We start from the raw sequence: 10148 nt of genomic DNA, 5'->3' as shown, positions 1-10148 counted from the left end.
CTCTTCAAAGATGGCCTCAGGCTCTTCAGTTCCTGTCAGTAGGGAACCTCACCAGAATCTCTCTGAAGCTGAGGGAAGTGTGTGTATGAGAATGAAAGTAAATTAGGTCTGAACAAGATTAACAGGGATTTAATTGAACTATGTGAACTGGAACTCCAGTCACGAGCTACTTATTAGCCTGTCTCAAGGGATTGTGCTGCTTGCACTGGGGGAGCACAAGGATGCATTGTGAGCGTGGGACACCTCAAGGGGACGGCGATGGCCACAGCTCCAGATGAGCGTGGCCAGAGAGGCAGAGCTGCTTGAACATGATCAAAAACGAAGCAAGGAATTCTCAACTCCCAGCCGTGTTTCTTCAGAGCTGAGGCTTGGCCTGTTGAAGGAAAGGAATTTCATAACAAATATTCGTAACAAACCCAGCTCTCAGCCCAGCTCCTGGCCTTTGGGTGGCAGAGCAAGGTGCTGTTCACAGAGGTGCTGCCTACTGGCTGGTATCTGGAGGCAGACCTTTGAAAAACTCCCCTTCAGTAAAAGTGAGTTAATGAGGTCTTCAGCTCTCTTTGGGATGTTAATTGCTAAACGGCCTGGAGAAAAGTGCTTGGGAATTAGAGGAGTCACCACACCAGTCCACTAGTTTTGGTTTTCTGGTGAGGGAACCAACAGACGCATGCCAGAGCTTGGCTACCACGCCTGTCTTAACCAAGCCAAGAAGAGCCACCAGACAGCTCCACGCTCCAGCCCTGCAAACCTGAGCTACAATCACACACTGAGGGGCTACTGAAAATTCCTATCACCAGTCTAGTGAATCCCCATCTAATCCTCTGCTCATATTATTAACAAATGATGCTTTTATTATTGCTACCTTCATGGGGGCTCTTGGTGCCAAAATCTCTCATGAGAGGCAAATTAATTTAGTCATCATGCTATTTCCTCCTTCCTTCTAGGAAGGTGAAGCTGTACTGGGAGATGGTTTGCTACTTCCAAGTCAAACACAGATACGCACATGCCTGACAGTATTAACTAACCAATTTCTCAGATTAAAGGATCTGAAAGGCTTTCCCTTAATGGATCATTTTTATGAATAGGTTATTTATATCCCTGTGTTCCTATAGTCTTAAGAGTTCTGGCAACTTTCACAATGAATGCATGGAAAGAGGCAGCACAACTTCAAAAAGAGATTTCTTTTTAAACAAAGAGATTCCGATTGTATTTATTACATGTTTCAAGACAAACTAAAATACATGGGATATTGGTAATCTCTAAAAACATACTGTAAATTCAGCTAATGAGCATTCAAACAGGTATAAAGCTGCTAGGAACAGACTGGGAAATTTATCTTAATCCCTCTTCCCCCCAACAAAAACAACCTGCAATATCCAATATCATTAGCAGTGAGTAAGCCAGCCAGCAAATAGCTAGATGTAGATGTAGTAGCCTGCTATTTCAGGTAACAACCACACAGTGCTCATTGCTAACTGGTTCTTAGCTGTAGAAGTGCTCCTGTATTTCAGGTAATGTGTGTGCTACTCTTTCAACAGTTGCAATTCCGTTAAAGCATTAAACCCCCCTTTTAGGTAACCTGCAGAAAGCCAGAGTTGTTAGATAAAACCACCACCTTCTTCATTTATTAAAATGGAAGAAGTGATCTGCAGTACCTATCCAGGGCAGTGGCAATGCTTTTCTTTCCCCTGCAGATCACAGACAGGAACACAGGTCCGAAATGGAAACTCATAGCACAATATTGTTCTTTGTTATTTGCGTGGGAAGTTTTTGTAATGTTTCCTTGTACTGAGAGCTTAAAGCAATGTTAAAGTGTCTGTGTCTCCCACGCTTTGTTCTGTCCTCCTAGTATTGCCTTTATGTAGCTAAAAAAAAAAAAAAAGAAGAAAATGCTGAATTTAAAGCAGAGCTCTAAGATGGATTTTAAGAAGTGCAACTTGGTGTCAGCACTCTGGTTAAGAGAAGCAGAGAGCCTGGAGCAGGGAAGCACTGAGAGGTTAGAATCAAACTGGTACTGGGATCCATCGGTCTCACCCGCCTAAAGCAAGAGTGAGGAGAGAACATGGCCGTTCTCAGCACTGATGGTTTCTGTAAACGTGTTCTTCAACTCCTCTTAAAGAACACGCAGCACAACACTGCTACCATATCTGGGCTCATGAGGCATTTGTGAATTGAGGATGGGAGTCTATGTATGCAAAAAGGATCGCAGACTTGCAGCCCTGCCAAAGAGAACCCTTTCCTTCAAAGCTGCTCTGAATGCTGGGTGCGTCTAAAAGAGCAGGTTCTCCTCCCATTGACTCATTCGTGATCAAACAAACCAAGATGTGAGCTGGCATCAGGAAGCTCGAGCTGCCCTACAGAGACTCTGTGGCTACGTCACCACCTATCACTTTCCAGTCCTGTCTAGCCATATTTAAATCTAATACTAGATTGTCCCTGGGCCTGGAAAGCCAGAGCCTGAAGGAACATAGTGTATATGTCTCTTGCCATATAGTCATGCTACACAGCCAGCTTGCCATCCCTTGGATCTTAAAATACCACATCTCCTCAGGCTGAGATTGTATTTAACTTCAGGAAGAATTCAGCAAGAGGAGATGCAGCAAACTATAGCAGGTAAGGCTGGGAGGGAGTTTGCAAATGCAACAAACCCCAGCTGTGTTGAAATGGAGCACACGGTTAGGACGTGGCTAGCTGACAGGAGGGTTTATCAACAGTACAGCGAGGCAGTGCTGTTCGATACATGACCAACGCAGCACTCTGAGACTCCCGCCTCAGAGCAGCTTTTCTCCAACGTGCAGTAATTGGTCTTCCCAAGTTTCCAAGAGCACCCCATTAGCACAGGCATTAAATTCCGTACCTTCCAGAATCACATCATTCCCTAATTCTTGTAGTCATTGCAGTCCCCACCATAGCCTCAATTCCCTGAAATGCACCTGCTTTCAAGGGTGGGAATGGAAAGGAAAAGTGCATGGGTGGGGAGTAAGAAAGAGGTAGCGACGCTGGGGAAATGAAAGCTTTCATCTACAGCAGTCTGGAATCTGATGAGTTATTACCTAAAGAATTAAAGAATATGACAAAGACATTATTATTAAACCATAAAATGCAGCTATGTATTTCAGACTAGACGACAATAGAGATGAATACAAAGCCGTGTAGTGTGGTATCCTTGATCCATTTGATCCCTCTGCCTTCAAAAAATACAACACAAACCAGTATCCAAAGTAGCAAACCCATGCTCCACCTTCCACAGGGACTTTACTACAAATCCTAGCCAGCATGGAGGAGCTAGGACAACAGCCCTCTCTACCCATCAGAAATGACAGAAGTCACTTTAATGGTGACTGACACATTAATGATGTCAAATGAAGTCCTGGACATGTGAATTCCTCTTTGCTTGTAAGAAAACTATGGCAGAACCCCACCCCTTTCACTCTAGTAAGTTCCTTCTCCCTTGTCCCCAAAAGGTAAAGCATGGCAATGCTAGAAAACCATTTAATATAGCTAGTTGCCTTTGATGTCATCTCCGAGGAAGCATTACAGGTGATTATTTTGTCTTTTGAGGCTCATCGGTCATGCCTTTATCGTTTCTTTTTGGTTTCCTTCTTGGGTTTCTTGCTTATCTGTGGAGCAGTTGCCTTTGGCTTCTTCACTGTCTCTGAATTCTTAGGCTCAAAACTGTCCGAGTCCTACAAGAATCAATTAAGAAACAGTCAGTAACTTTTTTTTACAATTTGCTGACAGCTGACTTTAGGAATTTGAGCATAAGCCAAAGGAAGCAAGTGCTGGGTATCTCTGTTGGAACACATCTATATCAAACTGAGTCCACATTTAATGAGACTTGAGCAGCACCATCTCTGCTTCTTCCGCATGTGCTTTTTGATGAGTGTGAGTTTATGCACAGAAACAGCTTGTTACCAGAGAAGCCGTTAAAAGCTTAAGTGTCTAAAACAGGCTTTGGAGAAGAAAAACAAAACCAACTTTAAAGGCAAGAAGAAAATCAACACTAAGTGAAAACTATTCAAATTAGGAAAAGGAGAAGATACCATATAATCATCAGTGTGCATGGAAACATTCAGCAGGTATTTCTGCCAAATGTTAATCGTTATCATGTGCAAGACAAAAAATATTCACCAAAACAGTAGTAAGAATGTAAAGTTCAGAGCCTCTAAACCAAGTCCCAAATCCAGGGAGGGAATTGCAGGCAAAGCTTTCTTCACCTGGACTAGCAAGGAATGCTTAGATATGCTGCTTGTTTCCTTCAGGGGAGATGACAGATAATATTTCAGCCATGGGAAATAAAGTCTAGTTATCTTGTAAAAACACAAGGGAACAGCGCCAGTCTCATCTGAGAAAGCGCACACATGCAGATTGCCTCCTTTCATTAAATGCATTTGAGTATAAATATTGCTTTAGCATCTTGGTTTCTATCAGTCAGAGTGTGCCAACTGGAAAAGGACACACAAAAAATGGCTGAGCAAGACGTGCTAGTTTCAAGCTTCCAAGACAGCGCTCCAGATAATGGAGGGGGAGGCGAGCATCTGACAGTATCCTTTTAATCAAGGAGCTTGGTTCAAACGTCTCTCAAGTTACTGGGCTATTACAGTTCACATCTGTGTGGCTTTCCAAGGAAGGAGATTTGGCTGGCTTTCCAAAGGCTTTAATCGGTGCATGGGGAGCTGGCAGGCTCTGGAGAAATGGAGCAACATGCAGTTATTAGTCAGGGATGCAGTGTGCTGTTGCCGTAAAGTGAACACTGCTGCCTTCTAATGTTCAAACCAAGGTAGACTTCAAAGCCTGAAGCCTCCAAGACAGAGAGGTTCCTCAGTATCCTACCCAGACTCAAGCATCATTCCTGAGATCTGGAGGGGTAGCTGCTAGTGTTTACGGTCTTGTAAATTACTCATAAGGACAGTAAATCAAGAGGACAGTATACATATGGAGAAAATAAAAAGTAGAGCATGTTAACATCAAAGCATGCTTGTGAACTTAAACAGTAACAGGACCTTGAGCTTTATTGTTTTAATTGGGGGCCTGGTCTTCAGTTTCCTACTTCAAAATAAAGCTCTCGCTCTCTTCAGCTTTCAAGAATCAGGCTACTCAATTTCTCAAAAGTTTATCAGGGGAAAGAAACCATGGACTCTGACAGATGGGTGCTGGTGGCTGCAGAATAACGGTGCAAGAGTTGCAATGCTACTGCATTGTGACTGGCAGCCACCTGCTTCATCTCCCTGCTGGGAGCTGCAGCTCCTGCTGCAGGACTAGCGGGAGGGAGCATGCACCCATGCTGGGGCAGCATCACTAATCCAGTACGTCAACACAACTTCACAGCAGACCAGCAGTTAAAGGTGAAAGAGTTGGGTCATGAACTGTATACTTCCCACTGTACCTCACCCTCAGGCATTCCCTTCCCCACATAGGCTGAAAATTTCCATGCTTCCTCTGCACAAGGGGGAACAAACATGGCAATAAAGATAGCCTGAAAACAAAACTTCCCATGCTGAGTTGTTAGTGACAATATAGCACACACATTTAGACAAAATCCGTATCAAACCACCAAACTTGCAGCCTGATCACCAACACCGAAATATCTGTCCTCAGCAGCACAGGCATTACCACGCACATGCAGCTGTCTTATCAGAAAAGCCAGGTAGATGCAGGACGTCCCACTGTGGCCCACTCTAGAGGAATCAGTGTCCTGTAGCTCCTCTCAACCTTTCACTTTAACATTCTCCTGTACGAACTGCATCAAAGGACCCTCCTCTTGCTGCACGGGACTGGGTGCCGGTACTGAAAACTGCCTTCCTCACGTTAGAATATACTAGAAATTTCACCTGTATCTTGTTTCCAAAAATCGCACACAAACTAGAGCCTAAAGTCACTTCCTGAAAGGCAGGTCCTGCAAAGGGGACACCCTGCCTGGCAGTTAACAGAGCAAATCAGCAGTAGGATGACAATATGGGGTTGGGACTAAAGCCTTCACAGTGCACTGAGGAACAGCATGTACATTTAGCACACCTTGCCAGTGCTTCAGGTCACTTTTTTCACTGATATTCAGAGAGACCCTGGCTCAGGTATTTGTTCCTGACTTTCTGATCTGAGGGTAAATCATAAGACAAAAGCTGGAGGTGGAAAAGCTAGAAGGAAGGAAAGAGAATGAACAATGAAACTGTCATCAATCCCAGGGGCAGACCACTGTGTCTCCATTAGCTACCACAAGTCCCCTCCCATCCTATTTTCTCTGACTCTGCCCATCTATATCAATATTAAAGAGCACTGCTTACTGTCTTATGGGACTTTGAAACTGGCAGGATTATGGCTAGCACACAGATAAGCTGAAAAATGGCTCCGAAGAAAAGTCCGTAGCGTAGCACATTCTCCATGAATGTGGGCTCAGGGATTTCAGGTGGGGAGAAATCCAACTCGGCAGCCATAGTGAGTGCACCCTTCTTCTCCTCTAATGCTCTCAAGAATACTGGTTACTACAAGGGGGAAAAAATAAAGAGCAATTATTTGCATCATGCTTTCTGGTATTCCCTTTCTATTATCAAAAAATGACAGACTACCTCATGCAGGTTTTCTGAAGACACCCTTGACCTACAGACCCAATAACAAAGAGGGAAATTAAACTTGCATTTTATTTGGATGCTTTTCTTTCACCACCTGCCTAAGAAAATAGTCTTCAAATACTAGTATTAGTGCATTTGCAGGTGAGGGCAAGAGAAACAAAATAAGAACAATATTCACAAAACAATAACGGAAAAGCTTAATAAGCAAGAATACACTTTTCCCTGAAGCTGATCATGCATGCAAGGGGACTATTATTCATTTTTACTTACATTGTATATGTGGTCACAGCCTTGTGGTTTTAGATGGTGTACAAAACCAACTGCTAAAATAAACCAGACAGAAGGTAGATCTGTTGAAGAGAGAGGAACAAGTTATGTTTTTAAAGTTAAGCATGGCTTTAGTAGCTGGTTACACTAAGGCCTATATACCTTGCAATGGTCACAGAGGTAGTTTGTGGCAGAGTTAAATATTGATCTCCTGGGTTCCAAGCTAGTTTCTCAGCCACAAGACCATCCCTTCTTCCTTCCTTTGTCTTTTGCTAATGGAGCTGTCAATTTATTCTATGAATGACTAATGGCTTTCTACAATAATGGAGAACTCTCCTGCCAGAATTGCTGGAGTACACCACAAAGTCCCAAAAGGGAAATTCAATTAGTCTGAGATGCCATCAGAACTCAGTTGTGATTACTGTCTTACTCCGTTTTCCTGACCTGGATGATCCTGGTGTGTACTTACTGAATCAGCACCTCTTATTGATACCTACAATTCTCTGTATTACTAAAGCTTGGGTGTGAGATTGTGCTGCAGGCACGTTTCAGTTGAATGGTAATAATCTGCCTCCTAGAAATTATCTCCAAAGCAGGCTCTATACTTCTCAGGCTAGGAGGAGATTTCTACAATCTGCAGATGTGACCCAGTTCAGAAAGATGGTAAACTTAGAGTATAATTTGAGTAAAGTTATAGTTGATAAATTTGAGAATCAATCAACAACTTAATGCCATTGCGTAAGAGGCAAACGTCATTTGGGGACATACGAAAAGGAGTGGTATAAATTACAAGAAATAATTATTTTGTTTTAATTCAGCTGAAGTATGGGATATTATTCTGAATTTTAAAAGACAGGAAAAAATTCCCAACTGCACAGACTGCCAGCCGGTGGAATACAGGGACTGTGGAGTCCCTATTACTGGTAATTCAGAAGAGCAGATCAGATAAACATTTGCCTGGGATGGGGTGTGAGTATATACAATCCTGCCTTTGAATCAGGAGGTAAGAATAGGTGACCTCTCGCAGTCCCTTCCAGGTCTGTACTTCAGTGAAAAAATTTTTTCAAATTCTGATTAAAATTCAATAAGCAAGGGCTGCATGGGACCCGTACATGAAGTCAGAATACATGCTGGGACACTCAGGCTCAGCAAGTCCCAACACAGACCCAAAGGCTGCACTGGACATGCAACAGTGTCAACAAAGCATGCATAAAAGTGGCTCATCCCTAACTGCTTTTAACTTTTAAAACACCGTCTCCTCCAATCCACTAAGGCAGCAGTTCCTAAGCAAGAAACAGAATCATGGGAAACTTCACCCCTGAGTTGTATTTTATCTTGACTTTATTTATTGGGATATCTTTTGAAAACGTTATTCTTGCCCACTCCCTTCCTCAAACAGGGCAGGAAGGGATGTTGCTTCATTCCTCGCCCAGAATTTTCTCAGGACAAACTCCTACTGATAATCCTGACTCATACACCTGAAACACAACATACAGAAATAAACCAGAAAAGGAAACCGATACAATGAGCACAAAAAAATCTCCATCCTCATCTTCCACAAGTCTCCCCTCCTTTCCCCTTTTCCATTTCACCTCCCTTGAGGGTAGCAGTAATTTTCTAACAAAACCCAGGTGACACGACCAGCATCGAGAGCTCTCACACAAGCTGGTAGCAGCTGCCACTACCATTTTAAGCACTAACCCATGAAATATGCTCAGAGAAGACCTGACATCATGGTCCAACTAGTCATAGTAGAGTGTCCTTGCTTGCACAGTAGCCACAGCAGGCAACCCACATTCGGACCATTAGTTTTCCTGCTACAAGTGGAGCTAAACTAATATTAGCAAAATTCTCCAATTTAAAAAAAAAACCTCCTCTGGTTAACACAATGCCCAAACCTGCACACGCAAGGAGGCTAAACCTTACACAAACAAGCAGGCCGAAGTTGAACACTGGGGAACCAGGGCACAGCGTCAGGCACGCCCCCTTCCACACTGAACACAAAACTTGCAAAGTGAGTTTTCTCACTGAGAGCACTACCTCCTTGCACATTGCCTTGCAGCTAATCCAACACATCCCTGGAGGATAATGGAGTCTTCCTCCCTGTTCCTGAGAAGCTAACAGTTTCACCACCTCTTCCTTAGCTAACATCTCTTCTTCTCCACAGGTTATCAACCACCTTTTTCCTCAGACCACCTCACCTATCAACATGGTTACACTTAAAGTAATTGTTCTTAAATTGCACTTAAAGATCAGTACTCCTATTTCAGACCCTGAGAGGAAGCTTCCCCCCCACCCCTCCAGCTTACTCATTTAGTTTAAGAGCAGCTACCACCTCTCCCCACAAGCCTGGCCATCTCATTGGTACATAACAGCAGAAATAGGTCACAAACAGTTGCACTGCACTACAGGAATTGATTTTGACTATTTTTTTAAAAGTATTCAGTCTTGCCTCTATTAGGGTTTTACGGCAAGCTAGCTATCCCCCCCCGCAAAGGATTCGGTCCTGTAGCAAAGCCAGAGTTGTACCACTGAACCAGTGAGGGCCTACTCAGGGCTGCAGGCTCACACTTTTGCTCAGCGACACCTCTGGAAGATGATGCGGCTGCCCCCCTGGGTGCAGATCAGGCCCTATGATAAATAACCATGTGTTTTCAGGGCCATGGCCATAAACTAGCCATCTCAATAGAGCCAGGACAGACTCAAACCTTTCTTTTTGCTGTCCTGTGTTTCCCAGCTGGCATCTTCACGACTATATAAATGATTAGTGTAGGACAAAGCCACAGGAGCAGTTCAAGTAATGTATATTAGCTTCCTCTTGGGGTGGGAATAAGGAGCAACAGTATCGGTGCAGAACACAAAAGCTTCCATCAAAGGGTGATGCAAAAAAACCCTCGAGCTGCATTTCTGAAATGACTTTGTAGGTGTTGGGATGGAGACTGGCCAATTCATATTGACTTCGGGGGGGCTGGCGTGTGCTTAACACCGCTGAAAACATGACAATTAATGAGGCCGAGGAGCCCGTCTGTAGGCTGACGGGCCAGGCAGCCGTGTTCGCCGGCCGTGCCCGGGGGCTGTAAGGAGAAGCAGCTGTGCAGCCTCAGAGCGGGGGACAGCCAGAGTTCCTCCTCCCTTCTCGAGAGAACAGCTCTGTGCCGTTTCTTCCCTCAAGCAGCGGTGGCCAGCCCTGGCTGCAGCAGGAGGAACAGGCCGCCCCGGAGCCAGCGAGGCTCCCCTGCCCCCGAGGCTCTCCCACCCGCTTCCCGGGGGAGGGAGGGGGGGCGGCGCCATGCTGAGGCCACCGCTCCACCCTTC

At 44.4% G+C, this 10148-nt stretch overlaps 1 protein-coding gene across 2 annotated transcripts in view; it reads right to left on the bottom strand.

Annotated features, from left to right (window-relative positions):
- Positions 1–1314: 1314 nt before the first annotated feature.
- Positions 1315–10148, bottom strand: part of MANBAL (mannosidase, beta A, lysosomal-like) — an 8914-nt gene continuing 80 nt past the window's right edge. For both annotated transcript variants that reach the window (XM_010584084.1, XM_010584085.1), the window contains exons 2-4: positions 6837–6916; positions 6282–6479; positions 1315–3686 (exon numbers count right to left, since the gene is read on the bottom strand). In XM_010584084.1, coding sequence (XP_010582386.1) covers positions 3579–3686; positions 6282–6431 — 258 coding nt within the window. In that variant the 5' untranslated portion in view covers positions 6432–6479; positions 6837–6916 and the 3' untranslated portion in view covers positions 1315–3578. The remainder of the gene's footprint in view (positions 3687–6281; positions 6480–6836; positions 6917–10148) is intronic.

The sequence above is a fragment of the Haliaeetus leucocephalus genome, unplaced genomic scaffold, assembly GCF_000737465.1.
Source record: "Haliaeetus leucocephalus isolate CR32 unplaced genomic scaffold, Haliaeetus_leucocephalus-4.0 Scaffold933, whole genome shotgun sequence".
Classification (NCBI taxonomy): Eukaryota; Metazoa; Chordata; class Aves; order Accipitriformes; family Accipitridae; genus Haliaeetus; species Haliaeetus leucocephalus.
Note: the sequence above shows the minus strand (reverse complement) of the source record. Positions and strands in the feature narration are given on the sequence as shown.